The sequence below is a fragment of the Notothenia rossii genome (genome assembly GCF_949606895.1).
Source record: "Notothenia rossii genome assembly, chromosome: 4".
Classification (NCBI taxonomy): Eukaryota; Metazoa; Chordata; class Actinopteri; order Perciformes; family Nototheniidae; genus Notothenia; species Notothenia rossii.
This window is the reverse complement of record NC_136902.1, coordinates 71,241,055-71,263,514: the sequence shown is the minus strand read 5'-3', so window position 1 is coordinate 71,263,514 and position 22,460 is coordinate 71,241,055. Positions and strand designations below refer to the sequence as shown.

Below are 22,460 nucleotides of genomic sequence, written 5' to 3'. Positions count from 1 at the left end.
TGCATGTTAATTACCAACTAGTTGATGGTTAATTTGTGTACCTTAAGTGTTAACAAATGTTTTTTTTTTTAAATTGCATTGAGAACAAAATATTCTTGTCATAACTATTTGAATTACTACTATCCACACCATGATCTGCAAAGTATTTGTAAAAGGAAACAATATTGTCTTGGTGTCACGGTTTTAGTTTTGTGTGTCTGGTAATGGGTTTTTGTTTACGGTTCTGTTCTCCCTGTCTCTTGTTTTCCTTCCTGTGTTTTTCCTCCTGTGTCTGATCGTCTCATTGTGTTCACATGTTGCCCTTGTGTTTCTGCCTCCCTTACCCAGCTGTCTCTCGTCCTGTGATTACCCCTCTTTGTATTTAGTCTTTCCCTGTGTTCCTTAACCTTGTGCAACCTGGGTTCTTCATGCAATATAACCTTGTGCAACCTGAGTTCTTCATGCCATGTTTTTTTGTGTTAATCGGCTTTTTGAATAAAGCTCGCCTTACGTTTATAGACCTTTTACCTTTTTGCAGTCTGCATTTGGGTCCTACCTTTTCCCCGATCTTAGTATGAACCGACCCACTATGGCCCCAGCGGATTCCAATTATTTTAACTTGGATCTGTTAGATCTGGATTACTCCCTTCGGTGTTCTCATGCTGAGTGGAGTATAACCTCGTCTAGAAGGGACAAAGAGGCTGTCCTCAAAAAGGCACAAATGGAGGTGGCCAACATGCCATGGTTGAGGAGCTCGTTGCCTGAATGGCTCAGAGTTTTTTCGCGCAGCCCTGAGTGCCAGTCTCCATTCTCTGACCCTTAGATCCCGTCTGGCGTTTGGAGGTCCACGGAGTCTCCAAAAGACCTCTAAAAGACGCAAGGCCAGGAGGCCAGACCGTGCTCCAGTACCGGCCCACACAGCCATGGTTCCGGCTTCAGTTCCGGTCCCAGCAGCCATGGTTCCAGCTCCAGTTCCGGTCCCATGCAGCAGCCATGTTTCCGGCTCCAATACCGGCCCCAGCAGCCATGGTTCCAGCTCCAGTACCGGCCCCAGCAGCCATGGTTCCGGCTCCAGTACCGGCCCCAACAGCCATGGTCCAGGCTACTGTTCCGGTCCCAGCAGCCATGGTCCCAGCTCCAGTTCCAGTCCCAGCAGCCATGTTTCCTGCTCCAGTTCCAGCCATGGTTTCGACTCCAGTTTCGGCTCCAGTGCTGGCTCTATGGCCAACGAAAGCTCCCCGTGTCCTGTCGGCGTACCGGCCGACTCCAGCTCCCCGTCTCCGGTTTGCTCTCCAGCCGACGCCAACCCCCCGTGTCCTGTCGGCGTACCGACCGACTCAAATCCCTTCTCAAGTCCCTTCTCGAGTTCCCTCTCAAGTCCCCTCTCAAGTCCCCTCTCAAGTCCTCTCTCAAGTCCCTTCTCGAGTCCCCTCTCGAGTCTCTTCTCGAGTTCCCTCTCGAGTCCCCTCTCAAGTCCCCTCTCAAGTTCCTTTCCAAGTCCCTTCTCAAGTCCCCTCTCGAGTATCCTCTCAAGTTCCCTCTCAAGTCCCCTCTTGAGTCACAACTCGTGTTCCCTCTCAAGTCCCCTCTCGAGTCCCCTCTCGAGTCACCTCTCGAGTTCCCTCTGAAGTCTCTTCTCAATTCCCAACTCCATGTCCTGTGCCGTTGGGGGTCCAGCCGACAACTGTGTCGTCGGGGGTCCTGCCAACTCCATGTCCTGTGCCGTTGGGGTTCCAGCCGACACCTGCTTTGTCGGGGGTCCTGCCAACTCCATGTCCTGTGCCGTTGGGGGTCCTGCCGACACCTGCTCCACTGGGTTTCCTGCCAACACCATACCCTGTCCTGTTGGGGGTCCCGCCGATACCTGCTCCGCCGGGTTTCTGGCCAACACCATATCCTGTCCTGTTGGGGGTCTCGCCGACACGTGCTACGCCAAGGGTCCTGCCAACACCAGCCTTTGTTTCGTCGGGAACACCTGTTCCGGCAACACCGGTGACTATCCCGCCTTCGCCTGTCCCGCCAGGGGTTCCACCAGTTCCTGCTCTCGATCCCAGTGCTCCGGCGATCCAACTGACACTGGAGGGGTCCCATTGCGGTGTACGTCGTCATCCGGAGCTGTCCCGTTGATGCCTTCATGCCCGGCCTCCTGAGTTCGCCCGCTGTGGTCTTCGCCCCTCCGTGAACTCTGCCTTGCCCCCAGGCCGTCTGCCCGGGACCCCTTCCATGAACTCTGCCTTGCCCCCTGATTGTCTGCCCGAGACCTCCTCCATGAACTCTGCCTTGTCCCCGGGCCGTCCGCCGGGGCCATCCCCTGTTCCTATGCCTTGCCTCTGGGCTGTCGACCCAGACCCGTCCTCCGGACCACCTCCACCCACCCTTTTGGAAACTATTGACTTTGTTTTGGACGTCTGGAATCACGATCTTGGTGTTATGCCACGGTTTTAGTTTTGTGTGTCTGGTAATGGGTTTTGTTTTGACGTTCTGTTCTCCCTGTCTCTTGTTTTCCGTCCTGTGTTTTTCCTCCTGTGTCTGATTGTCTCATTATGTTCACCTGTTGCCCTCCCTTACCCAGCTGTGTCTCGTCCTGTGATTACCCCTCTTTGTATTTAGTCTTGTATTTCCCTGTGTTCCCCTATGGGTTCATTGTTTTTCCTGTCTCCCTCCATGTCAGTTGCGGTCAGTTTGTTGGTGTCATTGTAACCTTGTCCAATATTTTTTGTAACCTTGTGCAACCTGAGTTCTTCATCCCATGTTTTTTTGTGTTCATCGGCTTTTGGAATGAAGCTCGCCTTTTGTTCATAGACCTTTTACCTTTTTTGTAGTCTGCATTTGGGTCCTACCTTTTCCCCGATCTTAACAAATATCTGCAATATTAATACAGGTTCTGCACAGTATCCGCAATTTTTATCTGGTTTATATAAAAAAAAAAGCATGTGGATTTGTTTCTTGTTTAATAGTCACAAACTAATATTTACTGCTAGTCATATTACAAAGATGTAATTAAGACATAGTGACATTATCATTTTTATATTTTTCGACAAATATATTTATTCTGTATTTTATAAGGAAAAATATCACGATATGTACCAATATGTAAAACATAAACATGCATTGCAAAAAACGTGATACAGGCCCTTCAGGGACCGACTTGCATATTAATCCAATGTCAGCCCTTGCCAACCTCCACACATTTACAACAGCACTATTGTTCAGTTACCATAGCGTCGAATTAACTGTTTATTTCAACAATATCTCTTCTTTTTTTATTAGTCAATCAAAAACTGCTGAAAGAACTGCAAAATAATAATTAAAAACGTCAACTGCATTTCCAATATAGAAGTTAAAAGAATAAATGGGAACATATCAAGTTTTTTTCCCATCTAAAATGCATATTATGTTCAATATTTGTTCTTTCTGTCTTGCATGTATGCAATGAAGTTAAGCATTAATGGTTGTTTAGAAAGACAACTCTAATTTAAAGTCCTGGAAGAAGGATTCATTTAATTCACATTTACATTAGAACAATTTATAAATACTGCATTACAAGTAAAAGTCCTGCATTGAAAATGTTGCCTACTGTATGTAATGATATGTAAGTATTAGCAAAGTATACTTAAAACATCAAAAGTAAAAGTACCCCTGTGACTGGTATGATACTATACTGTATTATGTTAACGTTGTTTCTTAATTGCTGATGTATTTGTGTTGAATGTTCCTGTTGTAGTTCATCCAAGTGAAGCTACTGTAGTTAGTATTACAATTAGGTTTTTATAACCTTCTACAACAAATAATTGTGTTAAGTCTTTATCTGAAAAGTTATACATTGTCAGAAAATGAAGTGTAAAAAAGTTGAAAGTTTCTATCACATATCACATTCTTTAGCCAGTATAGGTTTATGTGCTTTATCATAATTAAACATCTTCATAAACACCTACAATGGCTTAGAACTTCGAATTAACAACACAAGTTCCAAGAGGGAGTTAATTAGCAACTTGTGTGTGTGTGTGTGTGTGTGTGTGTGTGTGTGTGTGTGTGTGTGTGTGTGTGTGTGTGTGTGTGTGTGTGTGTGTGTGTGTGTGTGTGTGTGTGTGTGTGTGTGTGTGTGTGTGTGTGTGTGTGTGTTTGTGTGTGAGTGAGAGTGTGCGTGTGTGTGTGTGTGTGTGTGTGTGTGTGTGTGTGTGTGTGTGTGTGTGTGTGTGTGTGTGTGTGTGTGTGTGTGTGTGTGTGTGTGTGTGTGTGTGTGTGTGTGTGTGTGTGTGTGTGTTTGTGTGTGAGTGAGAGTGTGCGTGTGTGTGTGTGTGTGTGTGTGTGTGTGTGTGTGTGTGTGTGTGTGTGTGTGTGTGTGTGTGTGTGTGTGTGTGTGTGTGTGTGTGTGTGTGTGTGTGTGTGTTTGCGTCAAAGTGAGAGTGAAGGCCTCTCTTTGTACCTTAGACCTTCTCAAAACAGTCTTGTTGTCCGCTATATTTCACATTTTGGCTTATCTTCTGTCTTCTGTTTAACCAATACTTTCTTTATCTAATTTGCCAGGGAAAATGGAGGACACCGGATTAATGCTATACTTTGAATTTACAATGATTCTCTTATTTTTTGTAATTTTTCCATTCATCGAATGTATGGAAAACCAACAAGTGCCAAAGTCGAAATTATTCCTAATTGTTCTTATCTTTTCCAGCCAAATTAAAAGTAAATTTGCATAAATGAAAAGTAAATTAGCATGTTTTTTCAAACACCCTCCTCCCTCAGATTCCTATGCCCCAGAACCTGTTTCGTGTAGTGCATGATATAAAAAAACAACCTACAAAATACAAATATAAGGCTTCAAAGATGATCACAAAAAAAAATGTGTATCTGGAAGTGCTTTGTTTGTTTTTGAGATACGGACGATTATGCTTCACTTGCTCAGCAGGTGAATGGGGTATTGCATTAGTTAAGACGGACTGAATAAACATGTCACTGTGTAGATACAAAGTAATTTGGCCTGAATTAAGAATGTTCCTCAGCTAAAAGAAAGAGTAGATAGTGTTGGTGAAGACTCAAAGCCTGGTCCATAGAAAGTCCCATGTTATGGAAGTTAGATAAAAAAAACTAAACGAAATCATTGGCTTCCAGAAAAGCAACAATCCCTCATACCAAAGAAGCTGTAACCAGACATAACATCTTTTTTTAAAGTGTTTTTATTAACTTATTTCAGGTTAAACTATACTCGCCAATTGTTCTTTAGTTAATGAAAGAAGCCTCATGGTGGCCTTTAATTGCATCTCAAATCACTGTGGTCCACTGCTCCATTAAACACTGGGGATATTAACACTCCCTCCTCAGTGTTACATTAGGTACACATTGGGGTTTGGTTCAAGTACAGTTGTTTACTCCTGTGGGATTTATAATTAGTTTTTTATTATTAAATTAACGGTTCTTTCATTAAATGTTAGGAGGTAAGTGTTCCTGCATAGAATTTCCCCAGTGACCAATTTAATGGTAATTACTCTATTAGCTAATAGGATATTAATACCTGGCACGAAATCAGAAATATTGTTTGTCTTACTTTTGCTCTATCTGATGGATTTCTACGTATGCTTGATTAAATATTGCCATTGGTGTTGCTAAGAGGGATTAAAGGCAGACTGATCCACAGAGAATAAAGAAAGGATGGGTTTTAACCTTCATCACAAGATATAGTCTTTTAAAGATCTGAACCAGCGGGTGATTCAGAATATGCTGCCAAACTGTTTGAGAAAGGTAAGTGTACAAGGTTGAGGCCTATGAATTGATGCAAAGTCTTACAGGAAATACTCATGCTTTATTTATTCTACTGTAATGCATAAGAGTTAGTATAAAGTGTTTTTAACGGATCAAGAGACATTTGCTACACTGCTATTGTTTAAATGTCAGATATTATGTTAATGGTCTTTATCTTATACGTTGAATAACTTGCCCCATATTTCCTCTACAGTGTGTTCAGGACATTATAGTCCATCATGGCAGAGGGAAATCAGAGCACTGTGACAGAATTTATCCTCACTGGCTTCCCTGGACTTCATCCAGAGTACCAAGACCTTGTTTCAGCAATATTGTTCTTTGTTTATTTCATAACTATGGCGGGCAATGTAACAATTCTGTTTCTATTTGCCATGGACCACAGCCTTCATAAGCCGATGTATTATATCATTCTGAATCTGTGTACATGCGACATTCTCTTTAGCACAACCACTTTACCTAAGATCATCAGCAAGTATTGGTTTCATTCAGGGACTATTTCATTCACAGCTTGCTTTGTCCAAATGTTTTTTGTTCACTATCTCGGCACAGTGAATTCCTATATTCTCTTCCTGATGGCTTTAGATAGGTATCTAGCGGTCTGCCATCCTCTCAAATATCCCATTCTTCTTAATAACTCCACTCTCCTAATTCTCAGTATTACTGCGTGGGTTGTCGCTCATGCAGGCTCTTTAATGATGGTTATTAGGGCATACCCTCTTCCTTACTGTGCCTCAAACATCATCAACCACTGCTACTGTGATCATATTGGTATAACAATCCTAGCATGCACTGACCGGGCCCCTTATGGTTTTCCTGCTTTTGTGAATGCAATGGTTATGTTACTGGGACCTCTGGCATTCATAGTGTTCTCATATTGCTGTATAATTATAGCAGTACTTAAGATTGCAAATGCACAAGGTCGCATCAAGTCTCTGTCCACTTGCAGTACTCAACTGATCATAATCTCGCTCTATTATTTACCCAGATGTTTTATATATTTGGCCAGCAATGTTGGCATTACGTTTAGTGCTGATATGCGAATAGTAATTATCATGATGTATAGCCTTTGCCCCCCGATGATTAATCCACTTATATACTGCTTAAGAGCTAAACACATGAGAGAAAGCTTGAGGAAACAGTTCAAAAGAAGAGCAGTTCTTAAAAAAGCACACGTTTCAACTATTAGTGACTGATGATAATATTCAATGTTTTAATTTTTTATTTGATTTAGCCGTCTTTCTATTTGGGACCGGAATAGTTACTTACTGATAAGGACAAATTGAAAGCTAAAAATGTACAATATTTGCATCTTTTATCAATTAAAAATGTTCCCCTTATCAATATGACTTTTTTTGTTTTTGTTAGGTGAAAATTGTTTTGTTTAAGACATGTTAGAATATTACTTGAATGAAAAATAGTTTTTTAATTAAAGGTTGAGTTTAAGCATTATAGCAAACAGATCACAGACTTGATAAGAAAACAACTGCATAATTTGGTAAATGACATAAAGCATGATAAGCGTATAGTTTACATTTGTGTATTCATTTTATAATATTATATAGACAGTAAATGTGTACGTTATTCTTTGGTGGATGTTAACAATCATAGATAATCATTTTTTTGTGAGATCAATTTATACTTTTTATGCTTTCATTGTACACCATCCTCCTGGGACCCAGCCCATTGAAAATGTCCACTGTAGTGGACATTTTGTTAACATGCATCTCCTTTGACTCTTTTGAGCTACTCTATCAATCCTTGATGTACTGTACAGAGGACATCCTGGTCTTTCCAGTGATATGTCATTGGTTAAAATTGCATGCTGGGAAGTTCCTCTTTATTTTCATCCAAAATGGCTGGCATACCAAAAACAAAATGTTATAGAAGCAGGAGGAGAAGTCAAATATTGTTGAATAATTGTAATTTTTACCATGAAAATCATACATGTTCTTGTTTATTAACATGTGAGGAACTATATAATTTGTCCTGAAAGCAATTAAATAATTCAAGTTTTCAAATAACAGCCCTTTTATAAATGTCCATTCTAGTGGACGTCAGGACCATCTTCATGGACTTAATGACTCAATATTGTTGCAGGAGACGGAACTGAAGCAGACATTTTCTGTACCAGATAGTTCAGGGAGATTAAGATTTTGAGCTCTCAGATGATGAGAGAGATGAGGATTTCACACCTGGGATAGAAGAGGGTCAAGAGGAAGGGGGGGAAGATACAGGAGGCTCCATTAGCGCACAGATACAGACAGAGAGACAGATAGGGACGAGCTGGAAAGACATGGCCCTCTGTGGGCCAAGAGTAGCACGTATGTCTTACAGTATTGTTGTTTTTATTTTAAGTGGAGCCATGAAAAATGAGAATTGCCTCAGGAATGCCAGCTTTGTTTCTATGAGCATGGTCAAATGGAGACCACATCCATAGTCAAGATGACCCTACAGCCCGTGCCGACTGGAGTCAATCAGGTACTTTTCCCACTACATTGACTACAAAGTCTTTGAAGATCTGGAAAGATTCACCAAAAACCAAACTAGTTTTTTCGTGACCAAATAAAGAGCAATGTTCAGATCAATTACTTATTCATGTTTTAAATAAAGTTGAATGTATTATTTTATTAATATCACTATTATAACCATAATACGTTTCATAGTCCATCTGTTAATTTTGGCTGTCTTTTCAAACTAATATGGTCCCGACGTCCTCTACAGTGGACATACTGTAACACTTTAAAATAAAATAAAATAAGTCTAAATTGCAAGATGTTTTTTAACCCTAAATAGGAAGGAAATCACAAAAAAAAGGAAATTGGAAGACACTTTTTTTCCTCGGGTCCCAGGAGGATAAAATAGATCTAATTCATAAAGATGTTTTTTACATGTTCTTACAATAAAATATTATTTTACTCGTCATTTTACTGGTGTTCCCTTGAAGCTCACTTACTAATTTTAAGACCACTAGACTGTTTTAATGAGGACTTTTTTCCCTTTTCACCCTTCCCTTCTCACCTGACGAATTAGATTTGAAAATGAGTGATATTGCATAGCTCAAAGTATGTACTTTATGTTATCTAATCTATTGTATCCTTACATCAGTGATAGATATTAGAGAGGATTAAAACACGATAGAACGACAGGCTATGCCCACACAGTGTAATTTGGGAACAATGCACATTTTCTCATTTCTATCTTAAAGTTGTAGATTAGAAAGGAAAATATGATTTATGATTTAAATTTGAAAATCAAATAAACGTACCATTTAAATTGTAAATCAAGAAATACTCGGACCAATTTTATATCCTTAAAACATTAACTCTAAATCTGCAGATTGTATTCTTTACGCTGGTGGTCTTCAGAAATCTTCAACGAAACATCTGCACTTTCAATCAGCTAGCCTATATCTATACCAGATATTTTGGAATATTAATTTCAAATGGCAACAGCACAACAGGATTGTTTGTGTGTTTGTTTTGTTTTTAATTATTATGTGTTAAATGCCCATGTGAAGCACTTTGGATTGCCTCTGTGTATTAAAATGTGCTATACAAATAAACTAACCTTGAACCTTGACAAATAAAACAAAACAAAAAAACATCACTACAGTTTTTTTCTGTTTTGTTAATATTTAATGCAATATTTCAAAGAAGAAGTAAGCTAAGCTTTTCTGCACGACTTTTCAAATCCCATTTCGAAACCATAAGATAGGAATGGAGACAAAAGGAACACAGCTATTAGAGACAGACAGGGATGGACATTTAGCTTTTTCCAACACCTTCCTGTTGTTAACCCTCATGAAATCATGAATATTATCGTTTGACTTGTTCTATTGATATTTGTTAGCGGTAATTCAAATGATAAAATAATACATTATTGTGTTTTTATGATATTCTTTGTTGTGATAATAGTAGTAGTTTTCAATACATATTTCTATATTTATATTCTTAACATTTTCGTTTTGCTTTATTTTGTCAGAAATTGTCAGGATAAGGAAATCAATTATTGTATTATTATTAAAATGTTTGGTAACACTTTATATTAAGGTACACAAATTAACCATCAACTAGTTGTTAATTAACATGCATATTATTAGCAATACTCTTTATTAGTCATTATAAAACACTTATTAATGCCTTATTCTACATGACCATATTCTACAAGTAATAAGCCATTAGTTGAGTTTTTACTCAATAACCCTCTAATTAGTGCTTATTTATTGCAAGTAAGGAAGTTGTTACATGAGTTTTGGTCTTAATATGCTCTGCTCAATATGGGCCTAATAAGGCAGTAGTAGCCTACCACAAGAATAGTAATTCTCCCATAATAGCACTTAAAGAGCTTACGAAATGCTTTTAGCACCTGTTAGTGGGCTTAGTATATGATAGAGGTTGCATTTGTATTGTGAAATGTGCCATATGTTTTTTTTATTATTGATGTATTTTTTAATAAATCACGATTATAACAGCATACAAATGTTGTCAGTTAGTAACGATCGTTCGTAGCTCTGGAAACAACAACTTCGGTCATTTCCGGCGGTGACGTCATGAGTAGAACACAGCTGAGCACAACACAGCTGAGTCACCATTGTTTAAATGCCTTGAAGCGGCAAATATTAAAACAAAGGATGCACAACAACAAAACGCGAAGAATAATCGGCAAGCGATGTGTGGTATGGGGATGTGGGGCCGTCTCCAAATCTGGCTATGGGATGTTTTTGTGGCCAAAAAATTATCAAATGTCGCGTATATGGACCAAACAAGTGCGTCGTACGAGTGCGGACTTTGCTGGTCCAGGTAACCCGGGGTCGATGAAACCTACAATTTGTGGGCAGCACTTTGAAAGATCGTGTTTCGACCAGTCCACAATGCTCGCTAAGGAAATTGGATTAAAAAATAATTTCAAACTGAACAAAGATGCTGTTCCAACAATACTGCCAAGACCCCAAATGCCAGCACAAGCCACCACGCCGATTCCTACACGTCCCCCGATGAAGAGTCCTCCACTAGAGAGACGGCGAAATGCATTCGCCAAAAGGGAGAGAGCGAAGGTAAGCCGCGCTACTTGCTTTAAGCATAAAGCCTGAATCAAAATGACATGTCAAATCTCACACATTTATGAGTTGATGAAGTCATGATGCCATATATGATTGCATGCACTTTGCCCACAGCATTTATAGTAAAAGTATACCTCATAGGCCTACAACCGCTTCAAATTATGAAAAATGTCAATATTATTACATAGGTATTGGAAATTTTGTTCAAGGAAGCCACTGACAGAACTGAGGATAGCGACAATCTATTGGACATCTGGGGAGGAAGCTGTGTCTACACCAGTAAGTATACAGAACAGACTGTGTAAAAATATAATTTGTATCTTCACCACATGTACAGGTATGTACATAATTCATATATTTAATTGTTTGATTTTATAGCATTGCTCTCTCAATCAATTCAACCAAATGTTGTATTATGAATGTTATTAGATATTATATTATGTATAAACTTGTGTTACCTTATTTACTAACGGTATCTCCGTAGTAAACCCGTAGTTTCGGGTTTCTGACTCTGCTCGTTGTCAGCCGGTGACCAGCTGCCCAGACATTTCGAGGGGAAAAAGCATGAAAACGGGGCTTCGGGTGCCGTGGGAAGAACCTCCGTGTATTCACGTTCTTCACAGTAATCAGTTACATTGACACTGTATTGGATAGGCCTACAGACCAGCGCCATATAGATAGAATACAGACTACGGGGCTATTGATAGGTTGTCAATCTTATGTTTTTGAAAGTAGGCTAATACATTAACTGAAGGGGCTGGGCCGGGAGAGGTCCACTTATCAGACAAGCTTCCTGAGAAAACCGTCATGAAAATGTTTAGCAATGTTACGACTAGCATAATTTGCCCACGGCTGTGATTGACAACCTGGACAGCCAGTTAGAAGCTAGAATGCCAACCTAGAGAGCCAATCAGAACCTAGAACGGGCTGCAGGGCTGGCCAGACTATTATATTGTGCATAAAGTTAGATGCATAAGGATAGTCATATGCTCATGATATTCCAAGTTAAATTATATAATATTATCATTTTAAATAATAATATTAAATAATATTAAATAATAAGGACAGAGATTTGTGGCCAATTCACTATTGCATTTATTTTATAGGCCTGAATTAGACAAGCAGTTCCTTTCCGAATTTTGATATTGATATAATATTGGTAATTTAATTGATTGCTGATGTTCTTCTTATGCAGTTGACCCTGAGGAAAGTGAGACAGCTGCAGTTATGGCTTGACTCTGGGGAATCTAGCCATAACAGTATATTAGCATGGATGTATAATTTATCTGTAGGCTACAAGGGTGGTCCGCACGCGTGGGCCGGTGCATCTGAACGTCCCGGGTTGAATTTGTGTCCCAGTCCGCCCATGCTTTCGTATCTCTCTTCATACCTTCGCATTTCGCCTTGGCCATCACATTTTACACACACACAGACTCCAAAACCCACAACCCCTTGCGGCTGCTACTCTTGAAGTGACAGGCCAAGCCTGTAACACTTTCAATACAATTTCAAGCTAGTTTCAAAAATGTATTTGTAAAGTTGTGCTGTGTTTTGTACATTTCAGAATGAAATTGATGTGCAAACGGACCCCCCTCCACGAATACACCACAAGTCCATGCAGGCACGACCACGTTTCAGGTCAGCTGGACAGCAAGTTCGAATCCATGTTGGTTGTTCCAAAGGTCAGTATCATAATATTTAAATATTGATATGTAAGATACAAATACACATACATGTAACATGCGTATATATATCATTATATAATATTATATATAATATTTTGTGCATACATTGTGCAGAAACTGAAGGAGACGAACAAACACAAAGAACTGGTGTTAGGAGGGGATGAACGCTGTGATAGCCCTGGTCAGTGGTCACTGTGCCAAGTATGGATCCTATACCATACAAGACCTCACAATAAACAAGGTGTTGGATGTTCAATTAGTGCAGGTCAGGATTAGTGAATGTATCCTATGTTATGAATAGCCTCCTCCAAATACTTTATAGCCAAACACAGTTGAGAATATTTTCTATCGAACCCAAGACAATATAATTTCAGGAGTGTTTTTTTTTGGCCGATGCATTTCAAGCTCAAAGCATTAACCATGTTCACAAATACGACCGCTGAAAATCAAATGCTCTATGATAGCCATCTTTATAAAAATATTATGTGTGTTCTGAATGTATTTCCAGAGTAATGAAGTCCCTTCAAGTGTCCACATGGAAAAAGAGGGGCTTGTGCGATGTGTCCAGTTCTTGGAGAGTGAAAACCTCGTCATGAAGACAATTGTGACAGACAGACACACACAGATCAACAAATGGCTGAAGGAAAACCAAGAACATGTGGACCATCGGTTCGATGTTTGGCACCTTGCAAAAAGTAGGTTAATTTTTTTAACTATAGTAGAATTATAATTCTCCAATTCACTCGAATTAAAAAAAAAAAAAAAATACTGAACTTTCTATTTTATAGACCTAAAAAAATGGCTGTCCCTCAACAACCACATTATAAACATTCACACCAAACATGGCAGAGTGTTCGAGAAATGTGCCCATGGTCGGCTGCCTGCAGCTCAGAACCGCAAGAAAAAATGGCTCAAAGCAGGTAATAATATTTTCTACGACAATGGACCACTCATCAAATGTTGTGTTGGAATGTTTTTGTGTCTTCAGTAAAGAAAAATGATATGCAGTGAAGAACTAATATTTTTTCTATTATCGTATATCCTATATCCTTTTTTGATTGTGTATTTTCAGATTCAGTGCCAGCACTAAAGCTGAATAAAGTTGTCAGCCAGAAAGCTTTTGTCAAAGATTTCAAGAAGATGTCACCTTCACAGCAAACCTACGGGGTGGAAGTATACCACAGTATAGTCAACCAGTTTGCCCCAAAGATGTATGCATACTCGTACACTGGCATATATTGCAGGTAAAGTATAATATAAATCTCATCAGAAAATACTAGAGACTTCAACTTTATTTTCTCATTTATCTATTTGCCAAGTTCTTCTTTTTCGGGGGTTTCCCCTCTCCTGTAGTGAGATCTATGGGTTTGTGTGCATGTAAATGGCCTGCAAACGCTAAAATCCCTATGAAATCTCTCTCTCTCTTTCTCTCTCTATACATTAAATGTATTTATTTTGTAGGTTGATCCTAGCAGCACTGCACTACAATGAGAACTCTGGCAGGAAGCATGCCAAAACCAGTACAGGACAACTCCAATACACTGTGAAATTCCCCAAAGCAAAGAAAGGTGCTCATGTAGTTAGACGTGTGAATACAGCAGCTACATATGGTAAGAAAGTGAAAGTGAGAGAATAATAACATTAATTATACCGTTTTACCAAATTAATGAAAAACATTCAATCTTGGACAACATTATTGTGTAAATATTGAAAATTGAGCTATGTGAGAATGGAGTGTACAGTTTTAACTACAATGATTAATTATGCAAAGTGCCTCAGGGCATAATTGGGGGACTAGAAAATATAGTACATAATTCTTGATTATAAAACATATTTTTTGCAGAGTATGTTACCGAACTCTTGACCGAGACTCTACGCTTGTGCGAAAACAATGTCGATGAGGAACCTTTCGATGTCCCAGATCCACTCAGCAGTCGATGGGAAAAACCAGACAAGAGAGAGGTTGTTGCGCTGTTTAGAAGCAGATTTAATCACTGAACTGACAATCAGTTTTGTTATTGACTCTAATCAAGTGCTGGATACTTGAACGACGTGTAGATGTCAGATGGAAACGTCGCCTGGATCTTTTTAATGGCACATGATGGCAGTGGGATTCTGTGGTTCTTACCAAGTATTCCCCAGCAAAATCTCACTAGCTGGCGGTATGCCACATAACGATACATTCTGTAAAATACAAGATCATAAATGTCAATGGTAATCACTTCAACCTTATTTGCTTATTTATCTATTTATTCTGTAACTTTGCCAGTGACCCAAAAATAATAACCCCCAAAAAATGACTTCCCAAAAATACATCAAATTTCTGAGCTCTACAACTTTGTGAACACAAGTAACTTACTCATTACGTGGCTGATCACCTGCTTGTTGTCTGTCCCTCTTTGAATAATGATGGTAGGCTGTCTGCAACACCCAAACATCCAGACAATTTGATTGGAATCCTGGGTGATCTATTACGCAGGTTATGTTTGCACCATCTCCCTCATATTCATTGAATTCCTCCATTTTGGCCACCATGACATCCGTTTCTTGGCAGCATTGGCACTCTTCAATTGTTTCCATGATTGTACATTTTTCACATGTACACTTAAATGTACAAAAGATAGTTGAGAAATAATTGCATTTTTAGGAGGAGACCTACTTCTGTGGTGAGTTCCAAGCCTAGCAGAGTGTGATGCAGTTACCTGAGCCAAGTGTCTATGAATTATAATCAAATGTATACCAGTAAATGGTAAATGGACTGTACTTATATAACTGCTATGTATTATTATTTATTTACTATATATGAACATCTCTATGGATTATAATCACATGTATACCAGTCTGTGTTCTGTTGCCTGAGCAGTGGCGGTTCTACGGGGTGGCACGGGGTGGCAATAGCCACCTCAGAAAAATGCCCTGCCACCCCAGCTGCCACCCCAGTTGGCAGCTTTGTTTTGAAAGAAAAGTTGTGGCTCATCGGACATTTATGAGAGAAAAGCTCTAATGTCCGAGTGCAAGTGAATGCAGCACAAGACGCGAGCCTTGTAACCCCTTCCACGGCCCTGGCGCGAGCCTGGAAATATGATTGGCGGCGATTTCATTTGAACGGGGGGACAGCTCAAAACGAGAAGCATTTCGGATCCAAGTAGACGGAAGGAATGAGGTATTTGCGGTCTACAGTGACAGAGAAGAGCATGTCAGGTTTGGCTGCAAGGCAAGTTTATTTATATAGCACTTTTCTGTACGTGACAATTCAAAGTGCTTTACAAAACAAATTAAAATACTTTTTAGGAATACACAAAGTAAAAACACATATATAATGGCATTTTAGGACAGACATTACAAAACAAAGATAATAAAATAATACAAATAAACACCACAGGTATACAATACATGTTTAAAAGGCATACTGTAGTGCGAATATGAGCAGCTCAATTAAAAGCAGCCAAAGAGATATGTTTTTAGTCTCCATTTAAAAATAGTAAGCGTTTCTGCGGACGTGCATGATTTGGGTAGTTTGTTCCAGATTGTCGGGGCATAATAGCTAAATGTTGCCTCCAGCAGGAGACCCGTCCCAGAAGACCTGAGGCACGTTGATGGCTCGTAATTATGCAGGAGTTCAACAATATACTTTGGTCCTAAACCATGTAATGATTTAAAAACTAGCAATAGTATTTTAAAATCAATTATTTGGCCGACTGGAAGCCAGTGTAAAGATTTCAGAACCGGACTGATGTGATCCAATCTTTTAGTGTTAGTGAGGACACATGCAGCGGCGTTCTGAATCAGCTGCAGCTTTCTGATGGATTTTGTTGTCAGCCCTTTGAATACACTATTGCAGCAGTCAAGTCTACTGAAAATAAAAGCATGGACAAGCTTTTCTAAGTCCTGTTGTGACATTAGTTTTGTAATCCTCGATAGGTTCTTCAGGCTGTAGCCTACTCAGCATTGAATCAAAATGCACCATAGCTTTAAATCTTAATACGTTTGTGAGGCGTTTTGCTGAACAAGATGGTAATCGCCAGATTCAGCTGTTATAGGCATGCCAACTTGATGCTCTGCTCACGGATGACTCGATAAGCATAATAAATTGTTAAGATGATGACCTTACGTGTGTAAATATATATTTTTTTCTTTGTGGGGGTCTGCCCCCAAAAAACTGTTTTAAGTCCTGAGAAAGTCAAATAAGACATAAAACTTCACTGCCCAGCCAAAAAAAAGTAACCACTTTGATTGAACTAGGCCTGTAGGTAAGGACTTTCCACTGGATAATAACTGCAGCGATGTATATGTTTTAGCTGAATACATGTTTTCTAACCCTAACTGATGCAGTTAGTCACTTCTTTAATGTTTGTTCTTTCTGATGTAAAGTCAAGGTTGTAACTGTTTGTAAAGTCGTGGGGCGCTGAACTGTTCCTTTGATTCTTTTTGATATATGCATCAGCATATACTTCTGCCAGGGATGCCACCCCTCAAAATCTCCTGCCACCCTCTTGCCACCCCATGAACATTTTTCTAGATCCGCCCCTGTGCCTGAGCCAAGTGTGCCTGCTATGTATTATTATGTATTTACTATATATGAACATCTCTATGAATTATAATCAAATGTATACCAGTCTGTGTTCTGTTGCCTGAGCCAATGTGCCTGCTATGTATTATTATATATTTACTATATATGAACATCTCTATGAATTATAATCAAATGTATACCAGTATGTGTTCTGTTTCCTGAGCCAAGTGTGCCTGCTATTTATTATTATTTATTTACTATTTATTGAGAATCTCTATGAATTAAAGTCAAATGTATACCAATCTGTGTTCTGTTGCCGCACCGGATCTCCGCCAAATCCAGGATCATCGTCCCCATTTTCGCTCCCGTCTGTATCTCTACCGCTACTTGAATACTGTGGCTCAAACTGGTATGGTTCCACCACGTTAGACTCGCCCGCATGATCTGATTCCACCACACCGGCATCCTCTTCAATAAAATCCTCCTCTTCTTGAAAGTGCACCGAGTCGACTCACAGTCACTCGATGCTGTCGAAATGTCCGAGCCAGAGTCCGACATCAGCCATATAGTTAGTGTATTATTCAAAAAGTGTTCTACTCGTGACGTGCGTGACGTCACTAACCGGCGAAAGCTGTTTGGTCCGGAGCGGTCGTGTAACATCGGAAGCGAGCATGGAAAGTTGTAATAAATCACGATTTATAAATACAGCGGGCATATTGTCATTAATGACAAATGATTTCCCATTAATAATAGTATATATTATCCTAATAAGAACAGTGTTGTCCTTCATTTCGTAAGCTCTTTAACAAATATGATCTATTCTTAGGTGACAAGACATGAAACTATAAGTGTTAATGATGTCTAAAAAACTCAAAATTAGGTATTTCTATCTAAGAATATGTTTCCTATTTTGAAGTGAAATCTTATTCAAAACCAATAAGCTAGTAGTTTGACTCTAATTGACCTGAACAGGTTCCCTATTCTAAATTGCCTCCTCTTCACACTTTGTAAATACATTATAGCACACAACTACTGAAATTAACCTCAACAGTACATGAACAAAGTAGGCACACATTGAAATATCTGTTTTATTAATGAACCTCTAAAGAGAGGTTCCGAGTCAGACACTTACCAAAACATGTCAAGTTTCATAAAGGCTGAGAAAACAATTATGCAGCCTGTACTTTTTAATAAAAACAGATTTTTAACAGAGTTTATGTATTTGTGATCATACTGTGTGACCTGCTTGTATGTACTTACAAAATAGGTGTACTGTTGTCTCTATGTGTTGTACTGTCTCAGTGTGAACATAGATTAAAACATCCAGCCAAACTCTTTTGAGAGCCAGGGAATGAGCAGCATGCTCCTTTATTGACTTATTTGCAGTCCACTGACATTCAAACGGAGTGAAACTATAAGACCATAAGTTACAAGGCACTTAATGATCTCATACATGCAAGTGTAACATACTCCGATTAACACCTAGGACCGCTGAGTGTAAACAAGGTCAATATAGCTAATGCTAGTTGTGCAATAAGCTTGTATACAGGCTAGCTAGTATGGCTAACGCGAGCTTGTATGCTAACGCTAGCGTGTATGCTAATGCTAGCGCGAATGCTAACGCATTTTCTCATTGAGTTTAAACATCTCCAAATGACATCACATAAACACAATACATGTTACTAATCCTTACAGTGTAAGTGTAAGGCTTACACTTAAACTTACAGTCATTGCTTTCTGACAGACTTGACCCTTTTACTCTTCAGGTTGCATAGGGCCACGCTATTCAGTTCACTTCCTGTAGGCCTACCCGGTTTCCTATCTAACCTTCATTTTACAAAAATATAAATGTGCAAATATGAAACATACAGGTCAATATCGCCTTGCTATTGGTAGCTGAACCGTCAATACTCCAAAACATATTCTTAGATATAAATAGGCCTCCCTAATTTTGAGTTGTTTAGACACAATTAACACTTATGGTTTCATGTCTTGTTACCTAAGAATAGATCATATGTTATTATGGGAGAATTACTATTCTTGTGGTATTACTGCCTTATTAGGCCCTTATTGAGCGGAGCATATTAAGACCAAAACCCATGTACAACAACTTACTTACTTACTTGCAATAAATAAGCACTAATTAGAGGGTTATTGAGGAAAGACTCTAATGGCTTATTGTAGAATATGGTCATGTAGAATAAGGCATTAATAGGTGTTTTATAATGAATAATAAAGAGCCAATATACTGCTAATATGCATGTTAATTAACAACTAGTTGATGGTTAATTTGTGTACCTTAAGTGTTAACAAATGTTAGTTTTTTTAATTGCATTGAGAACAAAATATTCTTGTCATAACTAATTGAATTACTACTATCCACACCATGATCTGCAAAGTATTTGTAAAAGGAAACAATATTGTCTTGGTGTCACGGTTTTAGTTTTGTGTGTCTGGTAATGGGTTTTTGTTTACTGTTCTGTTCTCCCTGTCTCTTGTTTTCCTTCCTGTGTTTTTCCTCCTGTGTCTGATCGTCTCATTGTGTTCACATGTTGCCCTTGTGTTTCTGCCTCCCTTACCCAGCTGTCTCTCGTCCTGTGATTACGCCTCTTTGTATTTAGTCTTTCCCTGTGTTCCCCTATCGGTTCATTGTTTATCCTGTCTGCTTCCAAGTCAGTCACAGTCAGTTTTTTGGTGTTATTGTAACCTTGTGCAACCTGGGTTCTTCATGCAATATAACCTTGTGCAACCTGAGTTCTTCATGCCATGTTTTTTTGTGTTAATCGGCTTTTTGAATAAAGCTCGCCTTACGTTTATAGACCTTTTACCTTTTTGCAGTCTGCATTTGGGTCCTACCTTTTCCCCGATCTTAGTATGAACCGACCCACTATGGCCCCAGCGGATTCCAATTATTTTAACTTGGATCTGTTAGATCTGGATTACTCCCTTCGGTGTCATCATGCTGAGTGGAGTATAACCTCGTCTAGAAGGGACAAAGAGGCTGTCCTCAAAAAGGCACAAATGAGGAGCTCGTTGCCTGAATGGCTCAGAGTTTTTTCGCGCAGCCCTGAGTGCCAGTCTCCATTCTCTGACCCTTAGATCCCGTCTGGCGTTTGGAGGTCCACGGAGTCTCCAAAAGACCTCTAAAAGACGCAAGGCCAGGAGGCCAGACCGTGCTCCAGTACCGGCCCACACAGCAGTGGTTCCGGCTTCAGTTCCGGTCCCAGCAGCCATGGTTCCAGCCCCAGTTCCGGTCCCATGCAGCAGCCATGTTTACGGCCTCAATACCGGCCCCAGCAGCCATGGTTCCAGCTCCAGTACCGGCCCCAGCAGCCATGGTTCCGGCTCCAGTACCGGCCCCAACAGCCATGGTCCAGGCTACTGTTCCGGTCCTAGCAGCCATGGTCCCAGCTCCAGTTCCGGTCCCAGCAGCCATGTTTCCGGCTCCAGTTCCAGCCATGGTTTCGACTCCAGTTTCGGCTCCAGTGCTGGCTCTATGGCCAACGACAGCTCCCCGTGTCCTGTCGGCGTACCAGCCGACTCCAGCTCCCCGTCTCCGGTTTGCTCTCCAGCCGACGCCAACCCCCCGTGTCCTGTCGGCGTACCGACCGACTCAAATCCCTTCTCAAGTCCCTTCTCGAGTTCCCTCTCAAGTCCCCTCTCAAGTCCCCTCTCAAGTCCTCTCTCAAGTCCCTTCTCGAGTCCCCTCTCGAGTCTCTTCTCGAGTTCCCTCTTGAGTCCCCTCTCAAGTCCCCTCTCAAGTTCCTTTCCAAGTCCCTTCTCAAGTCCCCTCTCGAGTATCCTCTCAAGTTCCCTCTCAAGTCCCCTCTCGAGTCACAACTCGTGTTCCCTCTCAAGTCCCCTCTCGAGTCCCCTCTCGAGTCACCTCTCGAGTTCCCTCTGAAATCTCCTCTCAAGTCCCAACTCCATGTCCTGTGCCGTTGGGGGTCCAGCCGACAACTGTGTCGTCGGGGGTCCTGCCAACTCCATGTCCTGTGCCGTTGGGGTTCCAGCCGACACCTGCTTTGTCGGGGGTCCTGCCAACTCCATGTCCTGTGCCGTTGGGGGTCCTGCCGACACCTGCTCCACCGGGTTTCCTGCCAACACCATATCCTGTCCTGTTGGGGGTCCCGCCGATACCTGTTCCGCCGGGTTTCTGGCCAACACCATATCCTGTCCTGTTGGGGGTCTCGCCGACACGTGCTACGCCAAGGGTCCTGCCAACACCAGCCTTTGTTTCGTCGGGAACACCTGTTCCGGCAACACCGGTGACTATCCCGCCTTCGCCTGTCCCGCCAGGGGTTCCACCAGTTCCTGCTCTCGATCCCAGTGCTCCGGCGATCCAACTGACACTGGAGGGGTCCCATTGCGGTGTACGTCGTCATCCGGAGCTGTCCCGTCGATGCCTTCATGCCCGGCCTCCTGAGTTCGCCCGCTGTGGTCTTCGCCCCTCCGTGAACTCTGCCTTGCCCCCAGGCCGTCTGCCCGGGACCCCTTCCATGAACTCTGCCTTGCCCCCTGATTGTCTGCCCGAGACCTCCTCCATGAACTCTGCCTTGTCCCCGGGCCGTCCGTTGGGGCCATCCCCTGTTCCTATGCCTTGCCTCTGGGCTGTCGACCCAGAACCGTCCTCCGGACCACCTCCACCCACCCTTTTGGAAACGTTTGACTTTGTTTTGGACGTCTGGAATCACGACCTTGGTGTTATGCCACGGTTTTAGTTTTGTGTGTCTGGTAATGGGTTTTGTTTTGCCGTTCTGTTCTCCCTGTCTCTTGTTTTCCGTCCTGTGTTTTTCCTCCTGTGTCTGATTGTCTCATTATGTTCACCTGTTGCCCTCCCTTACCCAGCTGTGTCTCGTCCTGTGATTACCCCTCTTTGTAGTTAGTCTTGTATTTCCCTGTGTTCCCCTATGGGTTCATTGTTTTTTCCTGTCTCCCTCCATGTCAGTTACGGTCAGTTTGTTGGTGTCATTGTAACCTTGTCCAATATTTTTTGTAACCTTGTGCAACCTGAGTTCTTCATCCCATGTTTTTTTGTGTTCATCTGCTTTTGGAATGAAGCTCGCCTTTTGTTCATAGACCTTTTACCTTTTTTGTAGTCTGCATTTGGGTCCTACCTTTTCCCCGATCTTAACAAATATCTGCAATATTAATACAGGTTCTGCACAGTATCCGCAATTTTTATCTGGTTTATATAAAAAAAAAAGCATGTGGATTTGTTTCTTGTTTAATAGTCACAAACTAATATTTACTGCTAGTCATATTACAAAGATGTAATTAAGACATAGTGACATTATAATTTTTATATTTTTCGACAAATATATTTATTCTGTATTTTATAAGGAAAAATATCACGATATGTACCAATATGTAAAACATAAACATGCATTGCAAAAACCGTGATACAGGCCCTTCAGGGACCGACTTGCATATTAATCCAATGTCAGCCCTTGCCAACCTCCACACATTT

The 22,460-nt window shown here is 40.8% G+C and overlaps 3 protein-coding genes across 3 annotated transcripts in view; 2 read left to right on the top strand and 1 right to left on the bottom strand.

The window, feature by feature from the left end:
* Nucleotides 1-22,460, bottom strand: part of LOC307038037 (stromal interaction molecule 1-like) — a 358,279-nt gene that overhangs the window by 64,777 nt on the left and 271,042 nt on the right. The gene's annotated exons all lie outside the window — the stretch shown is intronic.
* On the top strand, nt 5,955-6,929 carry LOC307037291 (olfactory receptor 13C2-like; the record flags this gene model as incomplete). The annotated part of the gene is made up of 1 exon (XM_079678063.1): nt 5,955-6,929. One exon carries the CDS (start codon nt 5,955-5,957, stop codon nt 6,927-6,929), a length of 975 nt encoding a protein of 324 aa, XP_079534189.1.
* Nucleotides 12,674-14,570, top strand: LOC307036727 (uncharacterized protein). Its single transcript, XM_079677296.1, has 6 exons — nt 12,674-12,745; nt 12,989-13,175; nt 13,269-13,400; nt 13,553-13,724; nt 13,942-14,048; nt 14,324-14,570. The coding sequence occupies exons 2-6, from the start codon at nt 13,016-13,018 to the stop codon at nt 14,476-14,478; spliced, it is 726 nt and encodes a 241-aa protein (XP_079533422.1). The 5' UTR covers nt 12,674-12,745; nt 12,989-13,015; the 3' UTR covers nt 14,479-14,570.